Source organism: Macrotis lagotis, chromosome 4 (assembly GCF_037893015.1).
Source record: "Macrotis lagotis isolate mMagLag1 chromosome 4, bilby.v1.9.chrom.fasta, whole genome shotgun sequence".
Taxonomy (NCBI): domain Eukaryota; kingdom Metazoa; phylum Chordata; class Mammalia; order Peramelemorphia; family Peramelidae; genus Macrotis; species Macrotis lagotis.
The window spans coordinates 257330208-257348869 of NC_133661.1; the positions used below are offsets into that span (position 1 = coordinate 257330208).

Here is an 18662-nt window from a genome sequence, read left to right on the forward strand (position 1 = left end):
ATCCTGCCTGTGGCTTCATGGTATTTGAATTCTTGCTGTCTTCAGGTGTTTTTTTCTTTGACCTGGAATTTCTAGATTTTGACTGTTGTTGCTGAGTTATAACTCCCCCCCCCCCCCCAAGGATGTGAATGGTGAATTCTCTTTGGATTTCTTGAACCTTATTCAACCAGGTGCCCTTTTTATTGGTTTTGCTTTTTGCAAGGCAATGGGGTTAAGTGACTTGCCCAAAGTCACTCAGCTAGGCAATTATTGTCTGAGGTCAAATTTGAACTCAGGTCCACCTGACTCCAGGACTAGTACTCTATCTACTGCACCACCTAGCTGCCCCCCCCAACCCAGTGCCCTTTTTAGGGGTTTTCTTGGTTATATGTGGGAGAACTGGGCTCTTCTTCCCAACTTTGCCATTTTAACTGAAAGTCAGCAAAGAAGTTTTCATGTGATGTTTTGGGGAGACAGCTGAGGGGAGAGCTTAGAGCAACCCTATACCAGTTCTTATAGCTGCAGACAAATAGGAATTGCCCAAGGTAATCCCCTGCCAGTCTGGATGTGGTGGGTGTCGTGCTCCCACTAATATTTAATTTTGCTCACTGGCTTCTTGGGCCAACTACAACATCTACTTATATTTTGGGTGCTCATTTTTTCCTGCCTTTGATTTTGCCCACTTCTCCCCCTTATGTAATAGCGTTGTCCCTGACAAGCATCATTTTTGTAATCATGCCCTTAATTAGGATTGGGTGTTCAAATTCCCACAAGCTATATTTCAATCACCATCGATTTTGAAAGTTTATTGTATCTGTTTTCAGGAAAATTTAATAAGGACATATTTCTAGTTTTCCCTCTCCAGGCCTTTCAAATTTTAGCCTATGTGGAATTGCCCAGGTTTCAAGGTTCATGCATCCTCAGGGAAATAACTTAGGTCTTCCACAATTGTTCTGACAACTCCTTTCTAAAAAAGGGCTTTGAAGCTGTTTTTTTCTTAATTATGCATGATTAATCCTTAAACAAATTACTATAAAGTTATCAAATTTTATTCTAATCTTTACTGCCCATCATATTTCAGTAGAAAAATAGGACTTGAAAAAGGACAGATACCTAGGTAGAATAGTGTTTATATTTATTACAGTATTATGAGTTTAGAAAACATGCTTATTTGTACTTAGTTTGGAAGTTGTAAAGTAAATGGCAATTTCTATATTATGACATTGCAAAGAGCTTTCAGACTAGGGTTTTTCAATAAAAAAAGTCATTTAGTGTTCTTTTCTTATAAGCACTTCTCAATGAACCAGTCAATCACACTAGATATTGACACTCCATTTTTATTCCCTGTTAACTTACACATGTGCAAAACATTTTAAAAATTATATATTCTATTACAAAAAAATTTCTCAAACACAGCCCATTTCAAACAACCTTTTTGGTGTCTGGATTTTACTATTACATTGTTTCAATAAATGATTTTAAAATGGAAAACATGACACATACCAAGTTCTATGGCTTTTCGTTTTAAAAAATACCAGCTTCAATTTTTAATAAACTGTTTAACAAATTTTTTTTTTTTTGCACCTCATAAGACAAGATTTAGAGTAGCAGGAAGAAGGGTGGAAAAACCCCCCAGTGGTTAAAATGTGTATGTAAGAAAATGCTTACATGGTAGGGTCAATGCAAAATAATGGGGAGAAACAATCTCAGAAATGAGAGCCTAACGAGTAGGTGCAATGAACACCACAGGATCAATCATCTATTAACTATGTAAAGTGCTTCTAGTTAACAGTAACAACAAAAAACTCTTTTTTTAAGTTTTGCTGATAGGGGTATAAGATAAATCAGTTTCCTAAAGCTATATCTCCTTCATGGTCTCATTGTAGACTTAATTGAGAGTACTATGATTACTGACTATTGGATTAAACAATGTACTAAACTAGAGTCAACTTCCTTTCCAAACTGATCCTCCATTCTGGTCCTAATTAGCTGTCTCTTGTCTGAAAGCTTTTTGACTCCCATCTAAGAAGATTTAAATGTCTTTGGTTTTTTGGTTTTGTTTTTTAAGTCTACCCTTGCCATTTTATTTTCTATGGGAAGAAACAAAAAACCCATCCCAAATTATGGCATTCTGATATAAAGCAAAGGTAGATAAACCCCCTTTATAATAACACCCAGAGCTCCCTAGAATGACAATCTCAAAAGGGTCACTGAGACTGATCTTTTAGACAGAAGTGAATTAAACCCCACCTTAGATTTTTCTACCAAGTGGTAATTACATCAACATTAGGAAAAAATCATGCATTTTATCCTCTTGTATGGAGGCAAAAAGCACTATATATATCCCCCCCCCCTTGAAAGAACAGAAATGGGAAGAGCAAGCCTCAAAATTAATTCTGAGGCTTCTTGGCCTAATCACATTAGACAAATAAAAAAGACGACAATGAAGCCAGGTATTTTTATGGGAATTTTCCCCACCTTGTATATTAAAAAAAATCTAAAAACTACATACACATTTGTCAATAAAGGCTCCTTGACAGATTGTCATGGGGAGAATAAGACAAATCCCACTGGGGAAAAAAAAATGTCTCAGTGTTCTCAAGGACAAACTTTGAATTTCTGAAGTCTCACTGAGCAAAAGTAACATCTTCAAAGCAATCAAGATTTCTAAGAAACTGGCAAGTGGGATGGCTCTTCTTGGAGCACTTGCCATTGAGTTAGATCATTGAAAAATGAATCTTGCAGTGGAAGAAACCGTCAGAGTAATCACCTAATTAAGGGGCCATTTAGCTAGTGCACAAACTAGGCAGATCCACTACTAACAGAAAATGAACTTGGACTTGAAAAAACACAGTAGTGAGGCCAGCAGGAATTCACTTCTTAGCTAGCCAGTTGAGCTCAAATAACTACATATAAAACAAAACAGATTTTTCAAAAATCTAGAACATTATTGCAAATGTCTCTTCTGTCTGTGGCTATGGGTCCTAAAGAAAATAAATCCAGTGTTTCTTTGGTGTGTGGGTAGTAAAAGAAAGACAACAATTCTGTTACATAAAATTTCTGATAATGTGAGGAAGCAGCACAGATGAACTCATTTCAATTAAGGAAAAAAAAGGTAACCTAGGATATCCATACTCCAAAAGAAATCAATATTTCAGACACATTGGCTCTTTGTACAAAATATGTGGACACAAAAGCTAGCAATTACATTAAAAATGTTTAAGTTGTGAGTTTTTATCAATAAAGAATATCTTTAAAATGTGTGTGAATACAGTCATTTCTCTACATATTAATGAGAAGATAACAATGTTCTGATTATTACTTTTTAAAACTAGAGTTCTGAGAACTACTATCCTCAGTATTGTGAATAAAACAGAAACAATGCTTTCAAATTTCCAAAATTCCTTTTCTCCTGTGATAAAAGCCCCAATTTATCCTTCAGTACAAAAGAACTGGCCACTTGTTCAAGATTCATCATCTTCAATGCTTACCCAAGATATATAGGTTGTGAAATAGGTCATAAGGGTCAATTTACCTAATTTACAAAATGTTATCATCACAGTCAATCTTTGTAAATAAAAATGTTTAATAAATGTTTGTTGAATTCTGCTTTTAAAAAAATTAGTTTATTTATTTTTTGTTCCAGGCACTACTTAACTGAATAGGTAAAACTACACATTGTAGGAGAGAAATCTATCATAGTCTTTTTGATGCTCGCTAGCGATGTCCTGTGTAAGCCTTGAACCAGGATGTCACTGAGGCTGCAGCTGAAGAAATCATCCCCCCTGCACTACTGCTAGCCACAGGCTGGGACACCTGGGTGCTATGGCTCTGCAGTACCTCCACTGGCTGGGAAGGGATGTCACAAAACCTGGGGCTTGGCAGGTTCTCCCAGTCTGTTCCTAAGTCAGTCTCTTCATCACTTATGTGCTCGTCCCCACTTTCATCTGTTTCTCCAGCAGCTGCAGGATCCAGAAATTCCATGGAATCCTCAAGATCTGCGCTGACTTCAAAGGGTCCAGACCTGTGGGAACAAGGGATAGATGACCCTTACTTAGCACAACTCCTTCTAGGGGTGACTTACTTATGAGATATGGGAAATTAGACAGGACTGTGTAATACAGTTTTCACCATATCATCTTATATTTGTTTGTTATCTGAGAGGGCTGGTGTTCTATTTACTGCATCACCTAGCTGTCCCTCCTTTTTTAAAAAGGAATTTGGCAGTGAAAATAGGGAGATTTAGGATGATGGCTTGAAGTAGGATATAATGTTTTTTTTTTTCAGAATGGAAAACAGATCCCAAATTTATAGGTAACAAATAGGGAAGAAGTCAATAAAAAGAGAGGGAGACAGGAAGGTTGCAAGATAGGAAGGAACAAGATGAAGGGTACATATGGGGGGGGGGTTGACTTTAGCTAGGGTAATGTGTGAGGGATGATATGAAAGTAAATATGTTGTTTAAAAATTTCAATAATCCTTTGTCACTGTTCTAATTTCTTTATACATGATGTGTTATAAGGTAAAAATGTTTAAGTATTTTAATACTTAGACATTTGATTTATTTTATTTTAATTTCTTATTTAATGAATGCAAAAAAATTCAGGTAGTCTTTCTAGGTTTTAAGATCTAATAGATAAAGATTTTAGTCTTCTCAAGTTTTTTTTTTTAAGATTTTTTTTGGCAAGGCAAATGGTGTTAAATGGCTTGCCCAAAGGCCACACAGCTAGGTAATTATTAAGTGTCTGGGGCCAAATTTGAACCCAGGTACTCCTGACTCCAGGGCTGGAGCTCTATCCAATGTGCCACCTGCTGCCCCCATTTTCTCAAGTTTTTTAAAAAAAAAATTCTATCTGGAGGTATGTTCTACCTTAGCTAAGGAACAGAGGACAAAAAAGATTTCAAGTCTTCGAGGGATTTTTCACTTTTCAATATTTCCATACAGTTAACCATGAAATTAAAAAAAAACACAGGAAAATTTAGATAAAATTATCAAATATTATGCTTTTGTTGGGTATTAGTTTTCAAAGGCCAAAAACTAACCATTCCAGCTCTTCTGAAAAAATAATTACTTATTAAAATCTAATGACATTTTGAGTCACACCATCACTTTATGGATGAAGAGGCTGCAATATGAGATTAGGCATCTTCCAAAGAGAAAATATAAGAATGAGGCTAGTTCTAGATTCTCACTCTTTCTTTGTGGCTCAAGGCTTAGGTCACTTCTAAACAAAGTTATTTTTCTTGGATTATTGTAATGCAAGGTTAGACTCTGACTGCTATTAGTAATTATGTAGAGGGATGAGAAGAGATTGAGTGTTCTGCAGCAGCAGACATTTCAGTTTAATTAGTCTTCTCAAACTGGCAAAACTGATTATACAAACAGGGACAGACCTTGGCATATGAGTGAAAGGGAGCATCATTTCTTACCTGCCCAAGTGTTCAGTGTCTGGGCTGACCAGGTACATTAGATTCCTGAGTGTATGTAGTGGGTGCAATAGGTCTAAATTTACATGCTAGAAAAAGCAATACAAAGAAGAAATGTGAGTATCCATGAATTTGACTACCCCCAATGTCAGAGGTTATCCCTCAAACACAATTTCTGTACCTGAGAAAAGCAGAGGTAAAGAATGTTTGCATTCAACTTCTTGACTGCACGAGTAAATTTCCGCCGGCTAAGATTCTCTCCACAAAACTCACTGTAAAACAGAAAGGACAAGTATAGGCACAGCACCTTTCTCAAAACAAAATAGCTATTTTGGTTCAATCAGAAAAATATCACAGTTCTGTCAAAAGTTCAATACTGCACATACCTTTTCTCCTTTCCTCAGAACTATATTTTCTGTTCCTTAAACATTTTTTAAAAATTTTTTTGAATTCTTACTTTTCAGAAGCTACTTACCCTGAACAAAGTCTGTCTCTAATTTATAGTAACTTATTGTTTTCTACTTTTAAGGCATGTTATTTTTTTCTTAAGCAGAAAACTATCCAGATCATCATTAGGTCTTTTATGTGTAGGAGGTGTACAGGACCAGCTTCATAATTCTAGAACACCATTTCACAATTTCTTAGACCACATTCAGGGTAAATGAAATGAAAATTTATAATCTTACTTGCATGGATTAAATACAAGAGGCTACAACATTGAAACTTATGTGACCCATAACAAATAAGTGTATCAGACGTCATCCAAACTCAAATTACTTGCCTGTTACATAATTTTTTAGGAAGATTTACATCAAGTATATGAGACAAAATGTTGACAAGCTGAGTTGCATAGCACAGGGCAGCACTGATGGTGTAGGCAGGGTTATTATGTTCCATATCTAAAGTGTAAAGAAGATGATAGGAGGGGAAAAGCATAAGTTGATACATCTGGCATTCATGACTTCTAACTTATCATCACAATACTGATGCTTGGGTCTTACTGCTTAACCCGTAACAATCATGTGACTGCAGAAAATGGTTCCATTCATCAGGCTGGTTTGCTTAGGTTCAGATCTGGATCTCCCTAGCTAGGGAGCAGCACAATGAAGTTGATCTAAACAGACTCACACAGGATTTGCAGCAGGTGGAGGTGAGGGCATGCACAGGTAGCTTGGTGGCTCAGTGAATAGTGCTGGGCCTGTGGGACCCTGGGTAAGTCACTCAGCCTTGTTTACCTTTGTTTCCTCATCTATAAAATAAACTATCGAAGGAAATGGCAAACCACTCAATATCTTTGCCAAGAACATCTCAATGGGGTCATGAAGTGTCATGCATGGCTGAAATGATGGAACAACAAAAGGATTTGAAGTGGATGTCAGGGTAACCATTACTCATGCTGCCCAAGGGATTGATTATTAGTTAATAGATATTACTGAATGACTGGTATAAAAGTTTAATGGGCCTGATTCTTTGATTAAGTATGGCTATATTCCAAGCACTGTACTGGGCAGGTCCAGGGGATATAAATACAATGAATGAATAATATTCAGGAGCTTATATTCTAATGGAGGAAACAACAATGATATATGCAACCATATACAAAATTAGCTTGAGGCCTTAAAACTACACTAAAGACTTTTGGGACATCCTACGTAGAATGAATATATAAAAGACAGTTTGAGAGGGAGGGCACCAGTCATTGAGATGACCAGTAAAGGCTACACACTAAAAGTACTTATTTTGAGGTTTGCAAAGTATTTTATATATTTCACATGATATTCACAACAACCTTGTAAGGCAGGTAAAGTTTTGATTTTTTACTTTATAGAATTAAACAATTTGGGCACAAGGGCCATATTCTCAGGACTCTTAAGTGCCCCTGAGATAAGGAGAAAGTCCTTTCTTAGAAGACGAAGAGTGGCCATTTTTATTTTATTTTTTTTTTTAGGTTTTTGCAAGGCAAATGGGGTTAAGTGACTTGCCCAAGGCCACATAGCTAGGTAATTATTAAGTGTCTGAGGCTGGACTTGAACTCAGGCTCCTGACTTCAGGGCCAGTGCTCTATCCACTGTGCCACTTAGCCGCCCCCATTTTTATTCCTTTTTAATAACTTAAACATTTATATGGAGCTTACTATGTGCCAGAGACTATGTTAAATACTTTACAATCATTCCCTCATCTATCTTCACAATAACTCTGGGAGGTAGGTAATATTATTACTCCCATTCACAGATGAGGAAAATGAGACAAATTGGGGTGAAGTGACTTGCCTGGGGTCACATAGCTAGTGCCTGAGGCAGGATATGAACTCAGGTTTTCCTGACCCCACACCCAGTGTTCTAGTCACTTCACCTTTTTACTCAAGGCAAAGATAAAGGTAAGCTCGAAGTGAATTTATGACATTTTCTGTGATCTATCATTTGGGGCTAGCATTGAGGGCATGCAGAGAAATGCCACTAGGTTGCTCCTCCAGCATAGTTCTTGAATTTGGAGTTGGGAACACCTGAGTTTGAATCCTGTCTGGCCACCATTTAAACTTAACTTCTCATGACTTGTTTCCCCATCAAACAGATAAAAGGAGCACCTCTCTCTCTCAGGTCCATGGCAAACACTTTGTAAGTCTAAAAAACACTATAAATGTCAGCAATTCTCATTCTTGTTATTATTGTAGGAGGCAATTCCAAGAGCCCCATGAAGCCACAAGGCAAAGGTATCAGCACATTATGGGCAGGCTCTGGCAATTACTGGCTTTATCTGCAATCCCCTTCCTTTTCTTTGAGGCTTTCTAATATTTTTAACCCATCAAACTATCTCACTCTGTGTCTGTGGGGCAGGATTTGAACTCATATTTTCCTGACTCCAGATCCAGCACTTTCCTCCATGATATTACCTTAGAACTATACTTGGGGAAAAGAAGGGTCTAATTGCCTTTTACTCTACCCTTTTTTTTTTGCAAGGCAAATGGGGTTAAGTGGCTTGCCCAAGGCCACACAGCTAGGTCATTATTAAGTGTCTGAGGCTGCATTTGAACCCAGGTACTCCTGACTCCAGGGCCAGTGCTTTATATCCACTATGCCACCTGGCTGCCCCCTTTTACTATACTTTTAATAAGAATAGGAAATGAAGGATAACAACACACTGAATTTCAAATACTGAGCTCTTTCTTTAAAAACAAACAAAAAACCCACTCACTGTGACCACCCAAGTGTTCAAGAATTTTTTTTTTGCCTACTGAAGAGATTGCAGGACTTTTAAAAAGAATTAAGAAATTAATAAAGACAGCCTCAATGTAGTTTTGGCTCCATTTTGGCCTGCTTCATAATTTCACTACCTTGTCAGAGCAAAAGCTACATAACAAAAATACACATTTTCTTCAAAGTAAAGTCTGGAATTTTTTTAAGTTTTTCCAAGAGAAAACAGTTTTGTTCTTACCAGGTCCCTGTGTTGTTTTTTTCTCTTCTACCCAGTTGTAGTAAGCAGAATAATCTCCATTGTTAGGTAGACTAATCCATGGTCCAGCAATGCTAATGCTTGTATCTCCATTGTGGTCATCACAAACCCATCTCCCAGAGAGGTAAGTAGTCCTCCTGGCCTCTGCAAGCTTGCTCACAGTGCTGGAGGTCATGGCAGTATCACTCTCTGAAGCAAAATCTGCAGGGTCCCTGAAAATTGGGAAAAGCACATGCTGGATAATTAAAATGGAAATAGGTTTTAAATAGCTGCATGTGTATAACTTATTTTATTTTTAGGTTTTTTTTTTGCAAGGCAAATGGGGTTAAGTGGCTTGTCCAAGGGCATACAGCTAGGTGTCTGAGACCAGATTTGAACCCAGGTACTCCTGACTCCAGGGTGCATGTGTATAACTTATATCAAATCATTTGCCATCTTTGTTGAACTCAAAATTTTAAAAAATGAATGTTAAAAATTGTTTTTTACATATACTTGGGGAAAAGAATAAAATATTATTTTGATAAATAAATAAATATTACGTTGGAACATTTAAGCATTTACCAAAAAAAATCACTTTTCAATCTTTGAGTTATAAAGAATTATTTCAAGTTCCATGGTATTTATTTCCTACTGTTTCAACTTTTGGATATGCTATCAAATTTTAGATTCACATAAGTATTTTAAAAAGAGAGAGAAAACATAAGTCTGCTAGTTGAATATTTAGCTACTGGATTTACCTATACTCAAACCTTTTCTGTTGTAGAGTACTATTTTTAAGAAAAGAAAGCATCAAAAATGCTAGAAATCATGAACAAAGTACAACCTAAATTATGCTATACTGCCCAAGTCAACTTATGCTACGAATTTCATGTATAAATTTATGAAGATGTTCAAAATTAGAATTTGAATAATGAAAGATTCCCCTATTAAGATTGGGAAGAAGTTGGGGTTAGTCTTGAAAAAAGGAATTGTTAACAGGAAGAAGTTATAGGTAAAGCAATATACAAGAACTTTTATTTTAAGAGATGCTGAATCTCAATTCTATCCAAAAAGTCAACCTCAGGATGTTCACAGCATGGGAAAATAGGTGTGAGTGGATCATAGAATCCTATATCTATAGCTGGAAAAGGGATCTTAAAACTCAGTTGGATTCAACTTGCTCATTTTGCAGATATGAAGGTAAAGGATAGAGGGAAAAAGTGACTTGCCTTCAGAGATAGAGTTTGGCTTTGAAGTCAAATCTTATCTAAATCCACAACTTCGCCTATATTTTTCTCACGAAACAGATCAAAGTAAAAAAAAAGAGGGAAGGAAGCTGAGAAAACTGGGGAGACATTGTAAATCAGCAGTTAGAAAGAAGCTTTAGAACCTATTAGCAAAAGAGGATTTGATTTCCAAGTCCCTGAGTAGAATGTATTCATAATTGATTGATGCAGGAAGTTATGGACATAGGAGATGATGTGATTAGAAACAAATTTTGTAAAAGGAAAAATATAACCTATGGGGTTCCCTGTAGTTCAAAGCAACACCACTGTTAAATGTGAATTTGTTAAGGTGGAAGCGACCGCAGTTCACTCCCCTTCCTCCAGTTTCCAGTCTACCTGACCCCGGACATTGATAGGTCAAGTTTGCACTACTTCGACACTCATCTTCCACAGGAAATGAAGTGTTGGACTTCAAAGTCATGCACCTAAGGACAGGAAAGACCTGCACATAGCTTGCCTAATTGAGAATACCTGGAGCCAAGTGCTGAACCACTCCCCAAGCACCACCCTTGTCTAACTCACTCCAGAAGTACATTTAAGTCAGAGCATTTAAGTCATTTCTTCTTCACCCTACCTTCAACCCTCCAAGGATAGCACTCTCTCTGTCTTTCTCTCTCCTGCTTGTGCCAAGTGCTCCTATAGTCTAGGCGCGCTGAAGAACCATGGGTCTCTATGCCATGTGACCAGACTAAGCCAGCCCTTATGGCTATCTGTCCTTTCCCTCTTAGTCAGGTCTCCTCACTACTTTTCTTTTCACTTTCTTTTCCCTCAGGCACCTGGCCTGGTCCTCTGCTATTTAACTGTCCTCAAGCTGCTTCTCCTCCAGGAGGAGAAAAGGTTTTAATATGTATAAATCCTACTCCAGGGCTAAAATGTGAATTCTTTCACTTGTGAGAACACTTAAATCTTAATTAACAACACCAATCATCTGGCAACATGATCACCTATGCATTTTGCATAAATTCACATTGAATCTGTTGGAGGAAAATAAAGTGAGACGTGGGCAAAGGAAACTGACATATTTGACTGGAGGTAATGTTTAGGTTATAGATTGCTGCAAGAATGAACAGAACTGGGGCAGTTAGGTGGCGTAGTGGATAAAGCACCAGCCCTGGAGTCAGGAGTACCTGGGTTCAAATCCGGTCTCAGACACTTAATAATTACCTAGCTGTGTGGCCTTGGGCAAGCCACTTAACCCCATTTGCCTTGCAAAAAACCTTAAAAAAAAAAAAAAGAATGAACAGAACTGAGTTGATTTTGAAGCTGAAGTATTATTATGACCCCCCCCAAGTCATCAAGAAAAAAATTAAATGATACTCAGCAAAACTTTAATATTTACATATTCAAGAGTTACAGGAAAAGTCTGGAAATTCCACTTACTAAGGGTGACGTCAACTAAAAATAATACCTGGGAAGCAAAACTTCAGTTAAAAACACTACTAACTAGGGGGCAGCTAGATGGCACAGTGGATAGAGTACCGGCTCTGGAGTCAGGAGTACCTGAGTTCAAATCTGGCCTCAGACACTTAATAAATACCTAGTTGTGTGGCCTTGGGCAAGCCACTTAACCCCACTGCCTTGCAAAAACTAAAAACAAAACAAAACAAAAAAACCCCACTACTAACTGAAACAATTCTTCTTTTAGAATCAGTCACAGGGCCTGGGTTCAATGCCCTGGTGCTGTCACTTGTATGATACTACACAAGTCACCTGAACTCTCTGGGCCTCAATTTTCTCATCTGTAAAGTGTAAGGCATCTGAATAGATAAGTTCTAAGGTCCATTCCAGCTATAAATTTAAAATCCTATGAACAAAGGCAGAAAAGGAAGGAAGGAAGAAGGATTAATCTACCTTATGCCAGTTTTCACTTCTTCAATGGGAAAAATGACAGAGGTGAGTTCTAGAATATGAGAGCGTCGAAGGTCTGCAAGTTGTTCATAGTGACTTCTTAGCTCATCATGCTTCTTTTCCACCAGATCTCCAAGCTTGCGATTGTGCCTCTGGATTTTTTCCTTCTTCTCCTGGTGTCGCTGTGCTCGACAGAACAGCTTCTGATTCTTTTCTTTAGTTTTCAGAAGACCCTCGGAATCTGAAAGAACAATGACATCCAGCAATTATTCTCTAAAAATTAAGGATAAGATAAGCCTCCAAAAATGTTTCAGTCATTTCTTGGGGCTTGTCACCCTCCTCCTCATCTCTATCCTACCAAGTCCCTTATTAAGAACACTGAGCCTTACCTGCTTGATCAATGAATTCTAGGAAGGAGTTTTTAAAAAGGAAGCAATTGTTAAGGGTTTACTTCCTCCACTGTGACTCTCATTTGCTCTCCAATGTCTTTTGCATTGCAGAGCAAAGACTCATGAAACATAATTTCAAGCAAATGGGTAATTTCTTTGAGTTTATAAGGTTTTGCCCAAGTATGGTATTCAAAGTTAGATGACTGTATCCACCTATAAATACCATTAATCAAATAAGCTATATTTCATACATATATGCATGCACACATATATATGTATACAGACACTTACACATATATTTCTCTTATAATGTCCATCACAGCTGAGATGACTGCAGAAGCCTCTCCTTTTCCCTTTCTTCAACAAGTTACAAGATCTACAGAAATGGTGTCAAATTCAAATAGAAAACCAACTTCTGCATATTGACTTAGAAAGTCACAAATTCATATTATCTAATTTGCAATGTAGGGAAAGGGGATTTGTTGCTCCTTAATATCATCTGCTCATTTATATCTTCATTCTTTATCACTGTATCAGACAAGAGTTGCATTTCTACCTTTCTTGCTCTCCCTACTAAGTGTGGCCCCTATTCTTTCATCCCACTAGTTCCTGCCACGCAGAGTTCAGAGGGAGAGATCACAGGATCTTAGATTTAGAGCTATAAAAAAAATCAGAGGTTCTCAAATCCAGAGGCACAGGGAAGTTAGTGACTTGCCCAAGCTAACAGAGTTAGCTAATCAAGACTTTAACTTCAAATCTCGCTATCTCCCAACCATCGTGTTGTCAAGAAGCAGTAACCCAAAATTAAAATTCAGGACACATTTTCTCCTGGAAACATTGTTATACATGATGATTAGGTATTATTATACTCAGAAACTTTATGGGTTCAAAAGGTTGTACTGACCCAATCCAAGAACTTATATTTTATTCAATTAGTCATTTATCCAAAAAACATTTACTGAACACCATTTCCATAAAAAGTAAGTTTTCACTTTTAGACATGACTTAGGAAAGAACCACTGGAACACTAGTGCAATACAACATGTTTTATGACTCATATACACAGTGCTTAAGTTAAAACAAGAGTCTAATAAAATATTTAAGATTTAAATAGCTGGAAGCTGAACCTGAAAGAGCCATCAGCATTACTGGTATAATTTACAGTAAAGTGGAGAGATAGCAAATGTTAAGGAGTACTATTATGAGTGGATTTTGGAGGACTTCCAGTCAAGAAGATGGAGGGAAGACAGGCACAGTTCTAAAGTCTTCTGATCTTTCATCATCTATGACATGAAACAAACCTCTTAACAGAAATCTAATCCACAAAACCCAGAAAAATCTCATTACATTAAGAGGTATAAAAGACCTACGGTAATGGAGGGGAAGAAGGGAGGCGAAGAGGAACACATGAATCTTCTCATCAGACTTGGCTTAAAGTTAACTTACATACAAACTCAGTTAACACACAAAAAAAATCTTACTTTTCAAGTATTAAAAGGGGAAAAGGGGAGGGGGATGGAGAAAGGGAGGGGAAGAAAAGGGGGAAATAACAGAAGGAAGGAAAGGGAAAAGGGAAAGGGGAAAGAAAAGGTGGGTGGATGTAGGACTGCAAACACACCGAAGGGGGTGGTATTCAGAAACAAAATACTGGGGAAAACAGATAAAGGGGGAAGGGGGAAAATACAAACAGAGGGAAGATAGCATTGAGAGCAATAAAGAGTTAGTAATTATAACTTTGAATGTGAATGGGATGAACTCTCCCTTAAAACTTAAGTGAATAGCAGAGGGGGATTAAAAACCAGAATCCTACAATATGCTGCTTATAAGAAACTCATCTGAAGCACAGAGATACATATAGAGTAAAGGTAAAAGGTTGGAGCAAAATATATTTTGCTTCAGCTGGAGTGAAAAAAGCAGGGGTAACAATCCTTATCTCAGACAAAGCAGCTGCAAAAATAGATGCTTTAAAAGAAATAAGGAAGGAAACTATATCCTCCTAAAAGGTACCATAGACAATAAAGTGATTTTCAATACTGAATACATATGCACCCAATGGGACAGAATCCAAATTCTTAGAGGAGAATCTGAAAGAACAACAGAAAGACATAGACAGCAAAACTCTACTAGTGGGAGACTTCAATCTCCTGCTCTTAGATCTAGATAAATCAAATCATAAAATAAATAAGAAAGAAGTTAAGGAGGTAAATAGATTGTTAGAAAAATTAGATATGGCAGGCTTATGGAGGAAATTGAATGGGGACAGAGAGGAATATACCTTTTTCTCTGCAGTACATGGAACTTAAATGACCATATACTAGGACATAAAAACCGAATGATCAACTGCAGAAAGGCAGAAATAGTGAATACATTTTCTCAGATCATAATGCAATAAAAATCATATTCAATACTGGGCCAGGGAATTATAGACCCAGAAATAACTGGAAACTGAATAGCCTCCTTTTAAAGAATGAGTGGATCAAACAACAAATTATAGAATTATTTTATCCTAGATAATGACAATAATGAAACAACATACCAAAATCTATGGGATTCACTCAAAGTGGCTATCAGGGGATATATTATATCGTTAAATGCTTAATTGCTTACATGAATAAATTAAGAGACAGAGGAAATCAATAAACTAAATATGCAACTAAAAAAATTAGAGAAAGAGCAAATTAAAAATCCCCAATTAAATACCAAATTAGAAATTCTAAAAAATTGAAGGACAAATTAATAAGATCAAAAGCAAAAAACTGTTGAATTAATAAATAAAAGCCAAAAAATTGATAAACCTCTGGTCAATTTGATTAAAAAAAAAAGAAGCAAACCAAATTGCCAGTATCATAAATGAAAAAGGTGAACTCACCACCAATGAGGAGGAAATTAAAGTAATAATTTTGAATTATGTTGCCCAACTCTATGCCAATAAATCTGACAATCTAAGTGAAATGGATGAATATTTACAAAAAATAAGTTGCCCAGGTTAAATGAAGAGGAGATTAAATACCTAAACAACCTTATCTCAGAAAAAGAAATTCAACAAGCCATCACTGAACTCCCTAAGAAAAAATCTCCAGGGCCTGATGGATTCATAAGTGAATTCTACCAAACATTTAAGGAACAATTGGTTCCAATTCTATATAAACTCTTTGGAAAAAATAGGGAAAGATGGAACTCTGTCTAACTCTTTCTCTGAAACCAATATGGTGCTGATACCTAAACCAGGAAGAGTCAAAACAGAAAAAGAAAATTATAGACCTATCTCCCTGATGAATATAGATGCAAAAATCTTAAATAAAATCTTAGCGAAACAATTACAAGTTATCACTAGGATGATACATTTTGACCAAGTAGGATTCATCCCAGGAATGCTGGGTTGGTTCAATATTAGTAAAACTGTTAGTATAATCAATGATATCAACAACAAACCTAACAGAAATTATATGATCATTATCAATAGATGCTGAAAAAGCTTTTGACAAAATACAGCACCCATTCCTACTAAAAACACTAGAGAGTATAGGAATAAATGAACTGTTCCTTAGAATAATAAGCAGTATCTATCTGAAACCATCAACAAGCATTATACTCAATGGGGACAGGCTAAAGGCATTCCCAATAAAATCAGGGGTGAAAGAAAGGTACCCATTATCACCACTACTATTCAATATCACATCAGAAATGTTAGCTTCAGCAATTAGAGAAGAAAAAGAAATTGAAGGAATTAAAATAGGGAAGGAAGAGACAAAACTCTCATTCTTTGCAGATGACATGATGGTATACCTAGAGAATCCAAAGAATTCATCCAAAAAACTACTGGAAACAAGTAGCAACTTTAGCAAAGTTGTAGGATATAAAATAAACTCTCAACATTTCTATATATGACTAGCAAGATACAGCAGGATGAGCTAGAAAGAGAAATCCCATTCAAAGTAACCTCAGACAATATAAAATACCTGGCAGTCTATTTGCCAAGGCAGACTCAGAAACTTTTTGAAAACAATTATAGGGGCAGCTAGGTGGCGTAGTGGATAAAGCACCGGCCTTGAGTACCTGGGTTCAAATCCGGTCTCACACAGTTAATAATAACCTAGCTGTGTGGCCTTGGGCAAGCCATTTAACCCCATTTGCCTTGCAAAAATCTAAAAGAAAAAAAGAAAAAAAAAGAAAAAAGAAAACAATTATAAAACACTTCTCACACAAATTAAATCAGATTTAAATAACTGGGCAAACATAAACTGCTCATGGATAGGTCGAGTTAATATAATAAAAATGGCAATTCTACCAAAACTAAACTACCAGTTCAGTGCCCTACCAAATAAAATTCCAAAAAATTACTTTAATGAGTTTTAAAAAAGTTGTAAGTAAGAAGGGGGTGGCTAGATGGCGCAGTGGATAGAGAACCGGCCCTGGAGTCAGGAGTACATGAATTCAAATCTACAGACACTTAATAATTACCTTGGCCTTGGGTAAGGCACTTAACCTCACTGCCTTGCAAAAACCTTAAAAAAAAAAGTTGTAAGTAAATTCATATGGAGAAATTAAAAGTCAAGAATTTCCAGGGATTTAATGAAAAAAAAAATGCAAAAGAAGGGGGATTAGCCCTACCTGATCTAAAATTATATCATAAAGCATCAGTCATCAAAACTGTTTGGTATTGGCTAAAAAATAGAGTGGTGGACCAGTGGAATAGACTAGGTGTAAAAGCAGGAGAGGATTATAGTAATCTGCTATATGATAAACCCAAAGAGTACAGCTACTGGGATAAAAACTCTCTCTTTGATAAAAACTGCTGGGAAAATTGGAAGTTAGTATGGAAGAAACTTAGATTAGACCAACACCTTACACCCTTTACCAAGATAAGATCCAAATGGTTACAGGACATAGACATAAAAAACAATACTATAAGCAAATTAGAAGATCAAGGACTAGTTTAACTGTCAGATCTATGGAAAGGGGAACAGTTTATGACTAAGGAAGAGTTGGAGAACATCACTAAAAACAAACTAGATGATTTCAATTACATTAGATCAAAAAGCTTTTGCATAAATAAAACCACCATAACCAAGTCAAAAGAAATGTAGTCAACTGGGAAACAATCTTACAACTAATGTTTCTGACAAAGGACTCATTTCTAAATACAGAGAACTGAGTCATATTTAAAAAAAAGTCATTCCCCAATTGACAAATGGTCAAAGGATATATGCAAAGGCAATTTACAGATGAGGAGATCAAAGCAATCCATGAAAAACTGCTCTAAATCATTACTTATTAGAGAAATGCAAATTAAAGCTTCTCTGAGGTACCACCTCCCACCTCTCAGACTGGCCAATATGACCAGAAAGGATAATGATCATTGTTGGAAGGGATGTGGGAAATCTGGGACACTATTACACTGTTGGTGGAGCTGTGAACTCATCCAATCTTTCTGGAGAGAAATTTGGAACTATGCCCAAAGGGCAACAAAAATGTGCATACCCTTTGACACACCAATACCACTACTGGGTTCTATACCCTTAAGAGATGATGAAAAAGGGTAAAAACATCACTTGTACAAAAATAGTCATAGCACCCCTGTTTGTGGTGGCAAAGAGTTGGAAATCAAGTAAATGTCCTTCTTGGGGAATGGCTTAGCAAACTGTGGTATATGTATGTCATGGAACACTATTGTTCTATTAGAAACCAGGAGGGACAGGATTTCAGGGAAGCCTGGAGGGATTTGCATGAACTGATGCTGAGTGAGATCAGCAGAACCAGAAAAACACCCAAACAGCAACATGGGGGTGATGATCAACCTTCATGGACTTGCTCATTCTATCAGTGCAACAATCAGGGACAATTTGGGGCTGTCTGCAATGGAGAATATCTGTATCCAGAGGAAAGAATTGTGAAGTTTGAATAAAGACCAAGGACTATTGCCTTAAATTTAGGAAAAAAAACACAACAAAAATCTGATATCTTATTGTCTGATCTTGCTATTTCTTATGCTTTATGTTCCTTCCCTGAGGATATGATTTCTCTCTCATCACATTCAATTTGGATCAGTGTATATACCATGGAAACAATGTAAAGACTGGCAAATTGCCTTCTGTGGGGAGTGGAGGGAGGGAAGTAAGATTAGGGGAAAAACTGTAAAACTCAAAATAAATAAAATCTTTAATAAACAAAACTTATTTTGATAATCTATTTCAATATAACTGACTCCCTCTGGAAAAAACCCCCCAAAACTATGAGTGACAAATGGTCAAAGGATCTGCAGAGACAATTTACATATGAAGAAATCAAAGCGATCCATAGTCAT

The 18662-nt window shown here is 36.7% G+C and overlaps 1 protein-coding gene across 2 annotated transcripts in view; it reads right to left on the reverse strand.

The window, feature by feature from the left end:
• Window positions 1-1085: 1085 nt before the first annotated feature.
• ATG14 (autophagy related 14) overlaps window positions 1086-18662 on the reverse strand; it is a 65327-nt gene continuing 47750 nt past the window's right edge. Inside the window, exons 5-10 of one of the 2 annotated variants that reach the window (XM_074235871.1) lie at window positions 11973-12210; window positions 8839-9068; window positions 6188-6305; window positions 5588-5678; window positions 5410-5495; window positions 1086-4003 (exon numbers count right to left, since the gene is read on the reverse strand). In XM_074235871.1, the coding sequence (XP_074091972.1) occupies window positions 3697-4003; window positions 5410-5495; window positions 5588-5678; window positions 6188-6305; window positions 8839-9068; window positions 11973-12210 (1070 nt within the window). In that variant the 3' untranslated portion in view covers window positions 1086-3696. The remainder of the gene's footprint in view (window positions 4004-5409; window positions 5496-5587; window positions 5679-6187; window positions 6306-8838; window positions 9069-11972; window positions 12211-18662) is intronic. The other variant, XM_074235872.1, reaches the window with a different exon arrangement.